This window comes from Pempheris klunzingeri, chromosome 4, assembly GCF_042242105.1.
Source record: "Pempheris klunzingeri isolate RE-2024b chromosome 4, fPemKlu1.hap1, whole genome shotgun sequence".
In the NCBI taxonomy this organism is placed as follows: Eukaryota; Metazoa; Chordata; class Actinopteri; order Acropomatiformes; family Pempheridae; genus Pempheris; species Pempheris klunzingeri.
This window is the reverse complement of record NC_092015.1, coordinates 5,335,609-5,354,746: the sequence shown is the minus strand read 5'-3', so window position 1 is coordinate 5,354,746 and position 19,138 is coordinate 5,335,609. Positions and strand designations below refer to the sequence as shown.

Here is a 19,138-nt window from a genome sequence, read left to right as displayed (position 1 = left end):
TGTGAGCATTCCTATTAGGGAGAAAATGGATATAATTGATATAATACAATAAAAATGTAGCCTAGATTCTCATTCTCATGTTGCTTCAGTCTCAATTGGTTTTGGTGGATTTCGCAATGCATTCTTTCACTTCAGCATGACTGCACACGCTGTGTTCTCGTCCTCTCCCCACATCCCCACCCTTTCTCTTCGACGGATCTATCCCTCTCCTCCTCAAACATTTGTTTCTTTTCACCGCCTTCCGCTCCGAACGACTCATTTTGAAGCACCTACACGTGCGCGAAAAGTTTAGGCCACCTCCTCTTGGGGGGGCTGCCGGGGCTGCTGTGGTTTAATCCAGGCGACGCTTTTGCTTTTTGCAGGACGATCCAGGCTCCTCCCTTGCACAAACGTCACCCGATCCCGATCTCTCCCAAAGCGTCGGCGATAGTCAGCAGCACACTGTGGCGGCAGATCAGCGGGGCGGTGCGCATAGAGGGGGTAAAGCTACACTGTGTTTCATCCAGAAAAGAAGGAGAAAAAGGGGGCCGCATCCCTCCATTCCCAGAGTTGCAACAACTTCCCCAGCCTGGTGTGCTGATCTCTCCGGCCGGCCGCGGCTGCAGACGGGGGGACACACGGGGAACTTAAGGAACTAAAACAGGAACGGTGCCAGCAGATTATCTGTGAGGCGCTTTGTCAATCCCGCAGACGGAAGAACAAGGCGACATTTCTCCAGAGGAACTCTCCAAGTGTTGGAAACTTCCCAGCGCAGCATCGATCGAGGACCTCCCGCCCACTTTACCTCTGATCCACAATCCTGGAAGGGGGGGGAGAGAGAGAGAGAGAGAGAGAGAGAGAGAGAGTTCTGCAGCCGCAGCGGTGGATGGAGCAACAAAGGCTAGATGGTTAAACTAGAAGAGCCGATTTGATAAGAAACCAACTCTCCTTTCTCACCTGCTGTTCCCTAAAAGACTCCATCACCTGAACGGCAAATCTGCAGCCGCTTGGATCTCATTTTGGGGACCGGGCCAGGCTCTACTTAGTGCAAACTCTCCGCCAGCCAGGGGATCGCCGCAGACGTGAAATTGATGCTTTGGTACGGAGAAGCGCACCGCCGATCCTCTAGTTTTGCGCGTGTGAAAGTCTCCTACTGCTCAGTGAGGGAGACAGACTAGTTGGGAGCCGAAGTGGGATTTGCAGAAGTTACATGCGTGGTCTTTGTCGTCTCGAGTGAGCCCTATTCATCCACTCTCAGGTTATCAGAGAAGATCCGGATAGTTGAGGTGCCATGGCGATGTGCGTGGGGATGTGGATACTCCTGCTGGCGCTGCACGTCCAAGGTAAGCTGCAGAAACAGACTTCAGCAGGGAGACGTATCTGCCTTATTTTATCACCACCTCCTGTGTGTGTGTGTGTGTGTGTGTGTGTGTGTGTGTGATGTTTTAGCAATAACATTGACTTGATGAATGCATGAATGGGTGGGTCGATGTGATTGCCTGGTTTGCGTGTTGCAACCAAATGTGCATATGCGAGAGAGAAAACTGTTTGCAGTTCTTAGAACCAAACCCTCACAAAACGGCTGCAGAATACTTATATGGCTGCAAAATACCCGGGCAGCAGGCAGATGGCGATGTGTGCGAACCGTGTGGGGCCAGCAGCCTCCCAAGTTTTCTGATATCTCATTATGATGGCAACTCAGAGTGCTCCTGAATGATAATTGAAACCTGTGGCCTGCCCCCCCCCCCACAGGTCAGATCTGTTAGTTGCATACTGTAAAAACAAAAATTAGGATTCAAGGAGCCATTATGTCCATTTCAAACTGTGAATGGAGTCCACAGGCCTTTGCTGTTTTCACATTCAATCATGATATTTTCTGAGGAGGAGTGACCTGGGATATGTTGACATTTGTCTTTGGCTGCAGTCACACTCATGAGAAACTGTCCTGAATACATAATAGGTTTTAGGAGGCCGAGAGAGATAAGACAGCGTGTGTGTGTGTGTGTGTGTGTGTTTTGAGTGCAGGATGATGTGTTAAGGGAAGCACTAGTAGTTGATAAATGGAGTGATAATTTGACATTGATCATTCTGACATTAAAGCTCCCCAAAGTGGGCCTAATTATTTAAACACATGCATAATAAGTGGGTCTGACCCGTATCGAAAGGAGCATCATTATTCTGGTCATATTGACATCCTCCTAATTGGGAAACAAAACAAGGCAACAACAAAACGCAGTGTAAATACGCCCCTTTGTGTGATCGTCACCCGTTGTGCAGCGGGGGTTTTGAGGCTTAGCTGAAAGTTTACTGCTTTGTTTACATCTTGGACGAGTAAATTCTGTCTGGCGCCCCTATTTTAAGAAAGGAGTGGAAGAGGGTCAAGTGTGGTCAAGAAACGTCAGATCATGTTTTGAGCAGCACTCATTTTCTCTGACAGGCAGCAGCATGTAAATGTTTACGTAATGTGATATTTTTGTGAACTTGCTTCAGTGATCATTTTTTAGGCCAATGTGCCCTAACAAGCATTTTCTAGGAGAATATTTTGTCTGGGCTGTGTTTTTTTTTTTTTTTTTTCCACCTCCCTCGAGCTTGAGAACAACCAAGATGCTGACCTTGTTCGCAGTGAGGCTCCTTATGGCGTCATGTGTTTAAGACTGATTGAATACTTTGATCAAAAGCCCTGTCTGATTTACATTGAGATGATCCCTTTGCTTGTGGAGAAGATCAGGATTAACTGGTTCCCTTGGGATTCACGGTGGAAATCTTTTGAAGCTGTTCAATCAAGGGAGTGGAAAATGTCTTAAAAACTGCACTTAAAGCGTCCTGGAAATGTCTCATTTGAGTAAAGCAGGAGGTGTTTTCTAAGTGTAATTAGACATCGTATGAAGGTACTTTGTTTTTACTGCTGTATTTAAAACCAAAGTGACTGCATAATTCATGCCTTCAGACATGTCCATGAAAGGCAGGGCTTGGAAATGTTTCATTTCAGCAGTTGTTTGGAACCGTTCCTTTTGACATGCAAAAACAAGAATTTGGTCTTTCACCCTGAGGTTAAAGGGCGCTGCCATAAATGCCCACCGTCTTTGATGGCCTAATTGATGTACAGCATGTTCCAGACTCTTCCTTCATTATCCAAGCACAAACAAGTGGGGAAATGGTCTCAACAAATGCAAGTAGCAGCAAACCCTGTTGCAGCTGCCCAAAGGGGGAAGCCATTTGTGCTTGTCATTGTAATAACCATTTGTAGAAAACACAAGAGCCCCAAATTCATAAACAGAAAATATTTCGAGCTGCTTGCCAAATAGATTATCAAAAAGGAACATTGAGAATAATGGATCTGTGAATAATAACAGCAGCCCTACTCCTGCTTTCTTATATTAGCTCTTGGTCTCTGCAGTATTACAGACTGATATTTAATTGAGTGTGAATTGAGTTCGCTTCCAGGTGGTTGTTTATGGCTTGGCTCCATCCTCGGGTCCTGGTGCTGTACAAGCCCGTATAGATATCACTCTCAGCGGTGGGATAAGGAGATTTTCCAGCTCTAATTCCTCATCTTAGTTGGATTAAACATTTGGGAAATGAATGCTGAATGGTGGACGAGCATCAACTTTGAATGTGCTATTATTCAGGAAGGGAAATTGTGTAGCTGTGAATTATAATCTTTCTAATAACTTGGCAGCGCGCTCGCTAAAATCATTCAGCTGTAGACCCCTGTTGTTCACTTCTGTCAGTCATTTCATTCAGTCACTCCTTGGAGTTTTGTTTAGTACGCTTTTCTACTAATATCGCAGCACAGCTGCATTAGTTTTGTGTGCCACTGCCCTTTAACTATCTTTATTTTCTTTTTGATCCTTCATGTGACATCCTGTGAGAGATGTGAATCCCGGGTGAGGATTCATGTTGAGTTTTGATGGACAGCGTCATTGTTTCGACTCTGTAGGGTTAATTGTGCAACTAACTGCCTGATTTCCATGCACGAGCTTGTCACAGAAGCCCGACACACAACAGTTCATTTTGACTTATGACACCGGTCACATGCTGTGCTGCTGCACTGTGTGCTTGTGTTCAGACTCATCTTTAGGCACAGTGAAATCTATGAAATCTACCTTTGCATATGAAATGTCACGTACTTCAGTTGGATTAGTTGATTGATGGAACCGTAGGGGGGTCTGAGGACAATTGCAGGCAGGTTCATAAATAGTGTTGAAGTAGATGCTTGATGTTTGAGCACTGACACAGGCTGGAAAATGTTCCCTCAGTGGATCATGAAGTGAACACTGCTGCCCCTTTGGAACATTCTAATTAACATTTTGACTTTGCTAATTTTCCCCTCTCAAAGAAAAGTGTGATTCCTTGTCTGTGGCATTTTGCATTTCATTTGGATGACAGTTGTGATACAGTGAAATGGAGAGAGCCACCATGGGGTTGTTGAGTCTTGATAGTTTGAGTGTGAATGCAAATTGCTCTGATCTTCACTCCTTTGGGGAGTCTCTCTTTGGTCCCTGCTGAGGTGATGGATGGGAGAGAGAGAGCTCCGAGTCCTGGGAGACTAGCTTGAGGGGAGCTGACAGGAGATTAAGCTTCGCTTTTACCATAGGAACTAATGGAGGCACTTGGCCACTCAAACTTCATCTCTTTGAGCATTTAGCTCATTGTGGTTCTGCTGTCAGCTTTTTAGCAAATCCTTCTCAAAACACTGCGTGAAATGTCTCTTTAAAGCAAAGTTTCTTTTTTTCTGCCTGCTATGATTCTGGAAATGGAGTGGCCCTTCATTAATTTCAGGAGCTGCTCTCAAACAAAGTGTTTTTTTTTTTTTTTTTTTTTTTGTTGAAAAATTAGTCTGATTCCCAGGAAGTTAGTATAATCGTGCCACTGGCTGGCTGTATTGGTCAGACTTCTCCTCCCCTTCTGCTATCTGTGTGTTACTGCTTTCAAAATCCCTTTTGCTACATGAGCGCCAACAACCTCAGAGCTAGCAACCTACACACTGACACGCCCATCATCAGTCACAGTTGATTTGGCACATCTTTAAACTCGGGCAGCGGCATGCCCCACTGACACTGATTTCATGGAAGCCTGAATGACATTCATCAGTTCTCTGTCCTATCAGTCTGCCTTGACCAGCTTATGTTTTTATGGGCCATGTGGTCATGGAGATGTAAATATCGTGCTAGTCCCTGAAATTCACGGATCGATCCGGAAGTGTCTGCCGGCTGAGATAACTGTGATATGGTGTGCAGACTCCACCTACTCCGTGCACCACATTTGTTCTTCGGAGTGATAATGATGCAGACCAACTAACATGACCACTGTACCGGTACTTTCGTTTCCACTCATGGTTTTAACGAGCCCAGTGAGCTCCTCCAGAGATAAAGAATAGGCCCGCTTCACCTTTAGGGCACCCAGCCAGACCCTTTCCTGTGGAGACGGGTCTGGCTATGCAAGACTATAGCACAATATTTGAATCAGCAAAGTATTTTTGTTCTCAGTTTTTGTTTGTAAGTTCATGATGCACATTTCCAGCCCTGTAGTCTCTGCATAAAGGCTGCATATCACAAAATAGATGAATAAAACATGACAATAAGCACTGAACCTAAATAATGGAAAGGTTATGACAAAATGGAGTGTTCTCTGCGTGCAGAAGACTGCACAAATCGTATTAAAGTCTGGATAAATGATAAATTAAGTTCACCTCTCCGATTGTTTGGAGTCTGTGGTTTATATGCAGGATTTTAGTCACAGTAAGGAATAAATGAATGACTCAAGGCTCCAAGTGAAGAGCTCACAGCACTCCTGCTTGTCTCTGTGATGATAAAATAGTTTGGATCTGATTCCCCGTCACTGAATGAAGCTATTTTAGGGGAAGTTTAGTCAAATATCACAAGTAATGTTTGTCCCAGACACAGGCTGTCTAAGGTTACCAGATAGCTTGTTTTGTCGGAACATGCAGTTCAGTATCATATGCACTGTTTTCATTTGGTTGTTATTTTGGCGTACAGTGTGTCTGTTGGGTTCCTCTTCTGCTCTTTTACTTTCTTTACACCCGTCAGGCACCATGTTGGATCAAGATGGAAAACACAGTTTATCAGCAAGCTACAGCTGCAATTTTATGCTTTAAATCCTTGAAATTCTTCCCTGTTTCAACCCAAATTGCAGACTCAGCAAAGTAAGGGAAAAGGAAATCAATAAAGGGGATCAAATCTCGCCCTGAGCTTTTCTGATTTGGCATTAATCTGTCGAGTCTTTTTCTTTCTATTTAGCCGAACCTTGTCAAGGGATTAAATGGTTAAATTCCTGTTCTGCTCTTGAGACTAAGAATGGCATTGACTGACTACACTTGTTCCATATTTTCCTTGCCATTTATCAGATAGCAGCTCCAGCATCTGAGGATAGGCTTATTATGGTTCCTGAGTTGATGTAAATCTTCTCTGAAGAAAAAGTAAACAGTTTCACATGTTGGAGGGATTCTGACAGTCTGCACTGTTTTTATGTGACACCGTCTTGGCTTGCCAATAGCTTGTAGTTTTTCTTTGCACTATTTCTGCTGGATTGCTCCGTTACTATAGTTACTACCTGTATTCGTTCATTCGAATCATATTAATTTCTTTTACAGGAACTGCATCCATTTCTGAGTTTTTCCGAGCTGCTGTGTGAAGGGAATACAGCCTTTTAATGCATCATTTTCAGTTTTTTTTATGCAGTCATCTTGTATCTTCTGCTTCGCCTGTTTAAAAAAAGAAACCATATGGGAATACCATTCTGTGCTCTTAGCGTCTGTGTCCTAGTGTTTACAAATGGGGCATTTAGTCACAGGCGGATCTGGGAATGAGAGAGTGGATAGTTCCTGGTGTTGTCACTAAGGCTGTATACCTTGAAAATAAATGCAATCAGTGCAGCTACAAACACCCCCCATGTGACCACCTGAACAAGTTGTTCTCCAACAAGCAGCTTGGCTGATATACCTTCATTAAGGAGCAAAGAAGTACCGATAACCAGTCAGTGAACAACCTGCTGAGTCTAGGCATATAGAGGAAATTGGGTCCTGGAAGGTGTCATGGTAGCTGACTTGGTACCGGTGATACAGAAAAACCTCGGTGACGATGTCATAGAAAAAATACAGTGCATTTTCTGCCACCTGATTGACTTGATTAGCTCCGAGGTTTTGTTGCACTGGCTGTGTGCTCGTTTTGATCCACCCCCTAAGTCAAACACTTCTGTCTGTAGTTCACTCGCGGCTCTACTTTGTGAACTAGTTGAGGTGGACTGGGAATCACTTTAGAACTTGATGGACTAGTTGATGTTGTTGCTGGGTCTTCTGCTGTTTTACTCAGTAGATTTTTGTGCTGACTTACGCAGTCTGACAAGAGCTGGCCTGCAGCTCTTCCTGTTACTGTCCTGGGTCAGACCAATGTATCAGTTGGCAGATGTATTGGGCCAGTGGAGGCCCTAAATTAAATATAGACAGAGGTTTCTCCCTCAGTGTCGTTCTAATATTATTCTGTGCCACTATTTCATGAGGTCACTTTTCAAAGTAGTATCAGTTAGTCAATAATGTTTCCGTCTTCCTGCCTGAAGTTTTTGAATAAGCTATTTTATTCATGGTTTGGAGATTTTGTGTTTATGAAGTTTTTTTGAAGAGCAAATTCTGATGAAAACTCTGACATTTTTCAAATGTGTGACGTCAATCAGGTCAACTTATAAGACACTGAATATTTGCACAGACTGTCGCCAACTTCCAACTGAAAACATCCGCACCGCCTTAAAAAAAACCATATCTGCCAATCCCATTACAAGCCTTCCAGCTCACCCACTGCACATGCCATCCACCGATAAATACCCTCCAGGGGTGAAGCTGAAATGGCATATTAGCTTGCAGAACACATTTGAATGAAAATATTGAACATTTCTAAAATTTAGCAGTGGTTTCAATCTTTCGTTGCAGAGATGTTCAGTATCAAAGCAGTATCGAACGCTCTGTCGTTGTGACACAACACTGGGGCTTCACAAACCTCAGAGCTGATCTCCTGTGAGAACTTTATATTTTTCCCTTTTACTTTCTACAAACTTGGGTGTACCCTCTCCCCCCTCTATCTCCTCTCTCCCCTTTCCTCTCTCTCCCGTCTCCTCGATCTGCCTTTGAGGATAGCGCTTGCTGAGAGTCGGCTTGGTTAGCACTTGATACAAAAGGGGGTTTGTTTCATGAAATGTTTCCCTTTTTAATGAGTGATGGTGTTCGCTCATTTAATATTCCGCACTGATATCTCTCCAGGAGCTGACTGTGCTTCAAAGCAACAGCGTGGTTGTAAATGGTAGTGGGTGAAGGGGGGGGCAGCAGTAGCATCAGTGATGGTGGCATAAAGGAGGGAAGGGGGGTGCCTAGAAAACACAAACACAGGTTTATTTATTCTCCCTGACATATAGCTAAGCTTCCAGTGTGCTGCAGCTTGGTGCAAAGCTCCTTAGTGCCCTCGTCCTGTGCAGACAGACTAGCAAAATATGACTGATAACAGGTCAGCTCTGTGTCTGCCATGTGCCTCTTGGTGTGCATCTTTCATTCATTTTTGCACCATTCGCTGCTGTGATCGACTTTAAAGAAAATTGCTCAATTCAAAAGGATTTCAATTGCTTATATGTGAACATTTCTGAGAATATTTCAGCTATTATTTCTGCACTCCGCCCGCCCAAGAGCTGACACGATAGTTTCGCGGTGCTAGTCATTATTCTGCGATTGAGGTCAATCTACATGAGTGGTTGAAATTCTTCATTTTGTCCCTTTTTGTGCACATGGTTCGACTTTGCTGTGAAAGAGATGAAGTAAACACAGAGATGGCCTACAGTTTGGCATTGATCCTTCCATTTTGTTAGTAGTACGGTCTATGCCAAAGCAACTAATGTAGTCTGCTATTGATTCCCCAGTTTCAAGCCTGGCTGAATTTCACTCCAATGCTGCATTGTTTTCAGAAAGTCAGGTGTGCCAAATGCCCTCCACCTCCTTCCTGTGTGCTCTCTCTCTTTTTTTTAACTGGCATTAAAGTTCATGTGGCCATCTTGGATTTTGAATTTAAATTTGTGTGAAAAAGAGGTGGGTGGTTAAGTAATCTAACCAGTAGCTCCACCTCAGAGCGGGGAAACGGGTTCTGTTTATCCCTTTATCTCAAGCTGTAACAGACAGTTTGCATCAGCACTGCACGTATTTAAACTATCGACTTGTGTGTGCACAAACAAAGCTGTAGGGTATGGCTGAGTTGTGGTTAAACTATATTTACTCCCCAAAATGCAGTTCACTAGATCAGAAATATAGTACATCCTATGACAGTAAAAGGAAGAAAGCAAAGGGAACTTGCATTCAGTTGTGTTCTTTTCATACCTGACATTTATTAGAAGGTTATATGAATATGGACCAAAGGGACTCATACTCATAAATAGAAGATACATACATGGCCTCCACACTTGGAGTCTCCATCACAGAAAGTGCACACCAGGCTGCTGCAGTATCCCTAATGCATTATTTTAGAGACTGACCGGCTGGAAAGCAGGACTCCCTCAAGAGAATCTGCTGCTGAACCTGTCTAGCCTTTACCAGCCTAGTGCCTAGCCAATGTATGGTTGAGGTAGATATTACATTATATATATATAAATATATATAGCCTTTGTATATATATTTAGTTACTACTAGTACTTACCTATGTTATATATATATATATATATATATATATAATTAGTTTCTTTAATGATATATCAGCTGACATTTGTTGCTTTTTTATGTGAGCAAGTGAAATAAGCAAGCAATTTTAGCAAGGATAAATCAAATTTGGTTTAAATTTCAATGATGGTATGTCTAAGGCAGAGAATTTTACATCTGAAGCAGAAACATGAAAGATGACAGCAAATATAAGATAGTAGTAAATTTTGAACAGAAAACAATTAAAATATTGCAAAATAACCTTAAAGTAAGAAACATGAAGGTCAAATATTAGAAAAATGCATCCCATAAAACATTTATTGCTGCGGTTTAATGCACTGCAGTTTCTTTTTGTGATGTGAGTCGGGCTCTGCTGTTTAGCATTCACATTCTAATTTATTATTTTTGGAGACTAAAGTAATGGTTCCAGGAGAATACATTTATAGATGTTAACTGATAATGTTTTTTCGTTAATATTCCTGTTATAGCAGCACGTGGGAACTAAAAAACAGGGCTTAGGTTGGGATAAAGGGCGAGCTATGGTTTAGAAAACAAAAAACCTTTAGGTTAAGGTTATAGAATGATCTAGGTCACGTTTGACCTCGAACTGACTACTAGTTGGTATCGACATTTTGTCTGGGTTACTTTTTACTATTTCCCCTGAAGGAAATTATTTCTAATGCAGAATAGTTGCATGTAAAATGCCTGCTGCACCCTCCACTCACCTCTCTTCTCCTCCTCCTCCTCACTTCTTCTTGCCTCTTCCAGCTGAATAACTTTGCCAGGGGTTTCCACGTGGGAGCTTCCACTCTGGCAGCACACGCCTTGCTTGGCTACGGTTTTGCAAGTAGAATTAACCAGTCAGGAATCTGGAGAGTGCTTTGATACCAGTAAAGGAATCACGCGGGGCCATTTTGTAGTTCACAGCATTCGTCAGTTGAGCCATGAAGATGCCAAATGTCACGTCAGGCCAGAGAAACAGAAGGTTGGGGATGTCAAGGGTCCACCCCTCTTCCGCCCACGTGGCGAATAACGTTTATATGATGATAAGTTATGCAGATATAAGTGTCCACAAGAACACCCACTCACTGACCCTGTACCCACGTAGTCTCACAGATGCATGAGTGTAAACGGTGCATTTTCCTGCCTATATTATTGTATCTGAGTTGAATTTCTTCCCCCACTTTAACCATATGTTCTGTTCACATAGAGCACAAACATCGTAAATATTTATTTCAGATGGATACAAGGGCTTGTGTTCCCGGCACTGTGTACCTTCTTTGTCAGCATTATGAAACTGAAAATAGCAGCTAAAGAGGAACAAATGTTGGAATGAGAAATTTGATACAGAGGCTGTTTAATACCGCAGCAAAACCCTTAAAATACCTTCCCTCTTACGGGCTGCAGACTTATGCCCTTCAGGATGCCAAGTTTCAAATTGTTCTGCAGAATGCAGTTTAAGGATTGTACCTTCCTTCATAGGCCATTAGGAAAAAAAAGCAAGGGAAAAATAACAGCTTACACGTAAAGAGGAAGGGGGAAATGGAGATTTACATGTAGACCCTGCGGGGGATGGGAGTTTGCAGAGGGTCATGCTGTTCCTGAATGAGGCTATGTTCCAAGTGCGATTCTAGTTTGCCTTGAAATAGTGTTCTTGGCTGAAGTTCTATTTAGGCACATTGGGACTGCTCGCTGGAAGAAAAGACTTGTGCAAATAAAAGTTCATTCAATTTTTTCCAGCTCATTAGTCCTTCTTTCTGTTTCTATGCGGGAAGCCAGTGGACCTCCCAAAACCAACTAATATTCTCCATTAAAGCTATCTTCAAACAAACGCGTTGCCTGTTGCATAATTGTAAGAATATCATGACACATAAAACTGTAAATTAAATTAAAAGCTGCATAATGTGCTAAAGATCATATTGTCTGCTAAATTAGTTTAATTAAAGCCTTTCTTAATTTGAGTAATGAGTGATTCAGAAGCTCAATCAGATCTTTTATAACAAGTGGGTCCAAGTCAAGATTAAATGGAAGTCCCATGTTCAATAGACTGCTCAATATGCGATGTAAGTAGTCAAGGGATGAAACTGATTGGATTTGCCCCACATCGCCAAGGGTGTGTTTCATCCCTGCTGTTTGTGAAATTTTGGTTAAGCTAAAAAAAAAATGTAATTCCTGCTCGAGTGAGTGGTGAACAGGGGGCTGATTCTGTATGTTGTTATGTGGGATTTAAAGGGTTAATCCTATTGATTGCGAGGTGGGATTTGCCCATGTAATTCTGGTGGAAGTTTTTATGACTTCTCACCATTGGAGAGGTTGGGTGTGTGAGATCCGGGTGTAGTTTGGTGTGCGCCGCACTTCCCCCGTCACTCTAACCCCTCGTTTCATCGTCACACTGCTGACGCTTTATGACTGGCGTGGGGTGGGTATTTGTTTTTGCTGGGAAGACCCGGGAAGGAGTGCACTGAGGCATGAACTCCCGCGTGTATGTGTGTGTGTGTGTGTGTGTGTGTGTGCGTATCGCTGAGTGCGCAAGTGCATACGTCCGTGCACATGCCCGAGGCAGAGGCAGCTTCACGTTGCCGGCCCTGCTCCCCCCTGATCCTGACCCACTTTCTTTTCCCCGCTCGTCGCTCCCTCTTTAATTGCCGCGCGGCACACTGAGGCCATCTGCTCGACTGAGGCCCGTCGCCATGGAGATGCTGGGAGGCTTTTCGGATTTGCTGTGGACTGACCAACAGGGAAATAGAGGTCAGGGAATGGGGGTAGGGTGTTGGACAGTCATAGGGGCACCAGAACTGTGTTACGAGATACTTATCTGGCAATAGTACACCTGTATGATGCGCCTCAAAGTCAGATTCCCTCAGTGCCCTTTTAAAAATATATGTAGTTGGACAAAAAACATCAACACAGGGCCACAAAATCAGCTTTTCAGGATGCATGATCCAATGGATTCAACGGGCCCTGAGAGGTTCTCTTAAAGCTCAGGGGCATAAAACATATTAATCCCTCAATTTAGACTGAAACATGAAAATAATGGCATTTTGAGTTACATGGATTAGATCTGACACCAATATTTAGCTAGAATGTCACCAAACAGGGAGGATGAAAAAGTTTATATTGTACTTTTTCACACAGAGTTGTATTACTTGTGTCCAGAGGAAAAATGAAGTTATCTGAATATTACATGTTACACATTTGTTTTTGCTACAAGGACAGTTTCATACAAAGGGCTATTTGTCTGTGTTAAGATTACTGTGTTGCCTCAGTCAGATGTGTATTTAGCGTCGTCTCATCTGCCTGCTCCGATCATATTGAGCTGTGTTCCTGTATCCTCAAGAGTGTCTTTGTATATTTTGCTGCTCCTGCTTATTTCCTTTCCAATGACACGCCTCGCTGAGGATGCAGTTGTGCTGTGTTTCCAATTAACACTCAGGCGTATTTCAGAGCCGTGGTCTGTGTGGCTGGGTCGCCTCACGCTCCTCAGTCTGTCAGCTGCACTTGCATCAAGTTTACCCTGCGTGTTGTTTAAGCATTCAAATATTCCATGCTTGTTCCACAGGATCATTTGGCCAAATAGCTAAATGTGGCATTATATTCCGGCTCAAATGGAGCCGTGGTATTGACCTCTGGCACATGCACAATGCTGAGCTTTGGGAGACACTTTATATTTACTCCTCTTGTAAAGGTCAATATTGGTAGCTGTCATTTCTGAGGTGCCATTTATAGGTCAATACCTCATTAGTAATCTGGTATAGTTTTTGTGTCGCTGAACTGCAACCATTTCCACTTTCAAGTTCAGAGCAAAGCCACCGGATTCACTTACACTGATGCATAGCATGTTTAACGCCATTTAGTTACAAATCTGAGCTTATTTTACTCTCGAAGTGTTGCTAGCAATCTTATTTTCCTCAAATTGGTCGATCAATAAAATGGAATGAGAGATGTACATCACGATTTGGAGGAGCCCGAGGTGATGTCTTCAAATTGCATGTTTTGTTTGACCAAAAATACAAAACCTAAAGATATTCAGATTACAGTTATAGAAACAGAGCAAATCCTTACATTTGAGAAGCTCTAAGCAGTGTTTTTGCTTGACGAAAGAGTTAAACGATAAATAAATGTGTGACCAGTAATGTGTGTTTGTCTGTAGCCATCATGTCATGGCAGACAAACTAAACTCTGGAGGCAGGTGTACACGTCTTCCATGAAATGCTACCACATTGTGGTGTCAGAGTTACAGTGGGTTTCGACTCGTTTGCTTAACAAGAGTCAGACCTCCTACGAAGGCTGTCAGAATCCGCCGACTTTGATGCCGTCACTATCTGCATAGATGCCTCAGACAGCTTATTTTGCTCCTCCATCACCCGCCAGTGACAGAGTAACACGGTAGGCTGTGACAGCGGAAAAAGGTAGCTCTGTCAATTTAAACTCCAGCGAGCGCTTGATCTCTGAGCTGCCCAGATGTACAGTCGGAGCTGAAGTTAACAAGACAATGTACCCAGTGCCTGTAATTGGACTAGGCCCTTTTCGGCAGTGTGAAAAGATAGAGAGACCGTCTGTCAGCCTGCTCTCCAGTCAAGGTCATGATGTCGAGTGTGGATGTGTTGTATTTGCTACCATGCCCTTCGTCCTATCGCAGCTTATCCAGCTGCTGCTGTGCAGAGGTGGGTTGAGAACTGCTGCGCTCTGTGGGCAGCACACTAGATTATGTGCTTGGAGAGATTAATCAAATCGTATGAAGCTATGCTATGAAAGAGTGACCAAGTAAAATTTCATCCAGCCAGGCTTGCCAACATATGCCCCTTAAGCCTTATTTAATGTTGTTTTGTTTGTCCTTCCTGTCATTGCCAAAGGGGGAGTACATTTCTAGCTTGACATGAACTGGTGCAGCGATGAGAAATAAACTGTCTTTCCAAAGGATTATGTCATGGTGGAGCATTGTGGATAGACCTAGTTAGCTGAAGTGATTTTCATAGTCCTTGTTGTGCCAAACTCCTGATTGCAGTTTGAATGGAGGCCACGCTAAAGGAGGACTCTAATTACCCCTCCTCAAGAGCACATGCTGACTATGCAGTGGTGCCTTTTGATTCGTTTAACAAGGGACGCCTGCCTCCTCTTTCCTTATTTGAACTGAGCTTTATCGCTACTTTTAATATCATCCAACTCCAATGCCTCTCATCTGCACCCCGTCCATGGCTGTTTAGCCCGTACTAAAAAGAATTTCATTCCCTTTTTATGGACAGCAGGGGGAAGAAAGGTTGCTCTCTATTAAACAGAATCCCATCCACTCCACCACTCAATAGAATATTTATTTATTTAGCCTCCTGATGCCATTTTGGTCTGTAGAATCCCTGGAGAGGAAAATGCATTAAGCCACTCACTGTATTTACTTGTGTTGGATTGATGCTGATGTGTAAGGGCAGGCTAGAAGATGGAGGATGGGAAATTGATCATCGGTGAATGAGTGTCAGGGGAATCTTGATATCCACAACTGCTTTTCACGCTTTGAGCTTGAAGAATCCATCAAGCAGAAACTCGGTGCCATCTGAGAATACAACTACTTACCACATAGATTAAGACATTGCTGTTTGTTGAGGCGTGCACACTTCAGTGGTGGGCTTTATTTGACTGTACAGGATAATTGACTCACCCTGCTTGTTTGTACCCTCTAAATTATTATAACTCAGACATGCACACATCAGGGCATCAAGCCCTGGTACCTTTTGTTGACATGTTTCCTCTCACATATGAACAGTAATGACATGCTCATGCAGTGTGAAAATCAGGCCATTCCCTAAGTTACAATTTCTCTAAAAGTTTGTATTTATAAAATAATTGGATAGACTGCAGATCTAAATTTCCTCAAGGAGTTTATGGCATTGATTTTCAACACTAAGAGAAACAAAGAAAAAATCACAACTAGTAAAATTAAAGCAATATTTGCACCAGTTCCTCACACACCCTAATGGTTTACAGCAGTAGCATTTGCATGCATAGAAGCTGCCATTTTCGTAATTCCTCTGCAGTACATCAACTCCAGATCAACAAAACTTTGCCCTTTGACTTGTAATTACTGTCAGTCGCTGCACTTTCGCCAATGATAAACACAGAAGATGTAAGAAGTCTTGATATGTTTCAGAAAAACCTACAGAAACAATCACATATTCAATCATGATCAGATGATCAGGATCAGAAGCGATAGTCACAACAACCCCAGCAGGAGGAACTGGCTAAGCACAGTGAATATGGCCACAGTGTTATTATGTTTGAAGGGAAGTGAGCTGTTAGATAACTGAAGGCTACAGGTATTATTTTTGAAAAAAAAGGGGAAAGTGATGTGTGGATTAGCAGTTTTTGCACTCTATGAAAGAGAACTGCACAAAGTACTCTGTCATTTGTTTGATAGTGTAATAGTATAGGCCTATTGTGGGGGATCTCTCTATTGAGTATGGGAATGGCTGTCATGCATTTGTGAGGTAATCCCTGGAGCAAAGGTCTGGTTTATTTAACATTTACACAAAGAGTGTCTCCAAAAGTAAGCACAGCTAAGAGTCTGTATTCTGCAAATACAATCTGAATAATGAATGATCTCCTTTTAAAATTCCCTGCGAGATAAACAAAAGGCAGGAATGAAAGGCTTATCTACGTGCCTTTGAGGTTTACCTTCCCACACACCTTGAACAAGGTTCTCATCTGACGAAACTTTTTTTTATTTTTTTTTTATTTGAAAGGCCTGCAGAAACCTAGGTGGGGAACCAATAAAAACTACCATTACAGGCTGTGTTATATTTTGAAACGAAGGCATTTCAGGGATGGGTAACAGCATCTCCCAGGCATGAGTAAGCCCTTTGTGCTGCATTTGTAGACTCATTTGTTTAGCTCATCTAGATGTAGACAGTACTGATTTTCATGCGGTGCATGAGAGAGTAGACTTAATGGATAACAAGAGGATTACAGACATTACTGTTTCATGATAATGCAAGTTTATTTGAAGCCATACAATTGTTGATTATTTCTCAGTCCTTTCAGGAATGTAAAATGTGCTATTTTAAAATTGCCAGCTCGTTATAGTAAATCAGATTTTCTGTTATTTAAAGTTTTGATTAACAATTAAAAGCTGCACACTGACTTAATGTGCATGCCTCGATGCAGTTACTCTTAAAGTTGGGCCTGAAACATCAGCATGTCGCTCATGCCCGTTTTCTCAGTCAGGTAATGTAGCCATGGGTGGCTAAGACGACTTCCTGTACTAGTTTATTCAGAGGATTCATTAATTTTAGTTAATTAATATTCTCGACTGGTTATGTCTTTTAGATTATTCACCACCGTGACTTGAACCTTAGATTTATGATTAATATTTATAGGAGACTGTCAGGAGCTGTCAGCCTCCTATGAATCAACAAGGCTTCAGAACTCAAGAGCCAGCTGATGTGTTATAAATCAAAGGCTGAGCAGGGCGAAATCCCACCAAGATGAATAAAAAAAGATCCATTCAGAAATGTGTAACCTTTCTGCAGGGAGACTTACTCTGTGATTTATTAGTGCAAAGCTGCTTGCTCCGCCCCCTTCTATTATACCTTTTAAGTATTGAGAGGAAATGAATATGTCCAAGAGACTGAATGAGCCCAGGCAGCATGGCTGCAACTCATGCATTACAATGTAGTGTGTGCAGGCTTCTCTTTCATGCAAAGTCACCTCACACACACACACACACACACACACACACACAACACGGTGAGATACCACTATACTATCCAGTCCTCCGGAGGGTGCTTGTATGTGTATTTTTAGTAACACACACATGCACACGTGGTGCTGTGTGTTTCAAACGCAATGTGTCAGGACGGCATCATGTTAAGGATTCAGTCAGATGGTCCTTAACGCTCTGCCCAGGGCTCTGCAGAAGGGATGTGTTTGTACCCTGCACCAGAGGGGGGTCACGTGCTGACCTCATTGTGTGCACGAGTAAGTGCACTCTGCAGCATCAGTGAGCAGCTCCCTTCCACATAATGAGAAGGCGACTTATCTCAGCGCTTATAGCTAATAGATTGATTTCCCTGGCACAAATATCCTGGACAGACACATTTTTTATCCTCTCAAGTCGGTTAGAGAGGCAAAGGAAGCAGTGAAAAATTAAAATGGACCCCTTCCCTGAAAACGGAAGGATTTAATATTTTTATCCCTAGAAAGGCTCTGGCACGCTTTATTACTCTTTGCCTCACCAAAGGCAAACCCTGCCCATCCCTCATAGGGAGCTGTGTGCTACAGAAATATGGAAAAGCACTTTGCAATGAAAAAACCACATTGTGCCTTGGTAAACACAGAGGTTAATGTCTTATTTACAAGCTGCAGCCCCCACGGTTGACGAGTTGGCACAAATGTCTTCTGAAACAGTGCAGGCAAAGGTGATCCAAGACAGGCAGATCCATCTTCCACCGTCCTCCTCTCAGTGTCTTAGCCTCATGGAATTTCCATATCCCCCCTCCTGGACCTTCAAAGATTGCAGCTGGCCTGCTTTCTTCACCGGTACATTAACTCCTGTAGCCTGCGCTGCTTCACTGGAGCAGATGCAGCTAGAAGAAAACAAAGCCAGCAGGCCAGGGGGTTAATCACACTCATCTAGAGGTCTGTCGGGCTGTTGCCAGGTGTGTCACACTCAAAGTACACTTGGCTTCCTTTTGTTGCTGCTCTTTGACCTTTGCTTTTTACACCAAGTGCAGTATGTGTTTGTGAGCGTGTTTTAAAAAAAAAAAAAAAAAAAAAAAAGACTGGATCTATTCAAGGCCCTGAGCTGGATGGATTTTGTTACAGCCTACATGTCAAGTTAACATGCAAAATGGGCAGGAAGTGAGTTAGGCTGTGCATTCAATAGTGTGGTGTTATCGAGAAACCTGAAGAATTTTACTGATGGAACGTAAAACAGCGATAGTGGTCGCAAAACACTTCAAATATTTTTTCTTCTGAATTCTCTCTCAGTGCCTCTGAGGGCCGAGTTGTGTGAGGTGACAACAACAAAATACCACTGTAGCCAAGGAGGAATTCCAAACACCTTGAATTTGTTTCAGATATCGGTGTTATTACTTTGTGTCAAAAGCTGCGGTCAGTTTTGGTGAGCATGTTTTCAGTTACAACTTTAGGACATTTGATTTCACACGCTGTACCCGCTTGTGTTCATTCTGTCTTTTGTATTCCCTCTTGTGACATTCCCATTGTTACTCAGATGCTATTGCTTGTGACAGATTGTATTTGGGTGAGGCCAGTTGTTCACTGATAGGCAAGTGAGATTTTGTATTATGTTGACTTTGTTTATGTCTGTAACCAGCAGGGGAAAATAACCTTTTTCTTTAAAAAGGAATGATAAAAAAACTAGCATTGGCATTTTCAGCTCATTTGAGAATGAGGGTTATACCTAGCAAAACACATCAAGGTTGTCTCTTGTATCGTCACAAAACATAATGTGGAATTTTCCAAGCTGAC

At 42.8% G+C, this 19,138-nt stretch overlaps 1 protein-coding gene across 2 annotated transcripts in view; it reads left to right on the top strand.

Moving 5' to 3' along the window:
• The first annotated feature begins 453 nt into the window (after positions 1 to 453).
• Positions 454 to 19,138, top strand: part of nectin1b (nectin cell adhesion molecule 1b) — a 138,903-nt gene continuing 120,218 nt past the window's right edge. For both annotated transcript variants that reach the window (XM_070829840.1, XM_070829841.1), the window contains exon 1: positions 454 to 1,322. In XM_070829840.1, coding sequence (XP_070685941.1) covers positions 1,271 to 1,322 — 52 coding nt within the window. In that variant the 5' untranslated portion in view covers positions 454 to 1,270. The remainder of the gene's footprint in view (positions 1,323 to 19,138) is intronic.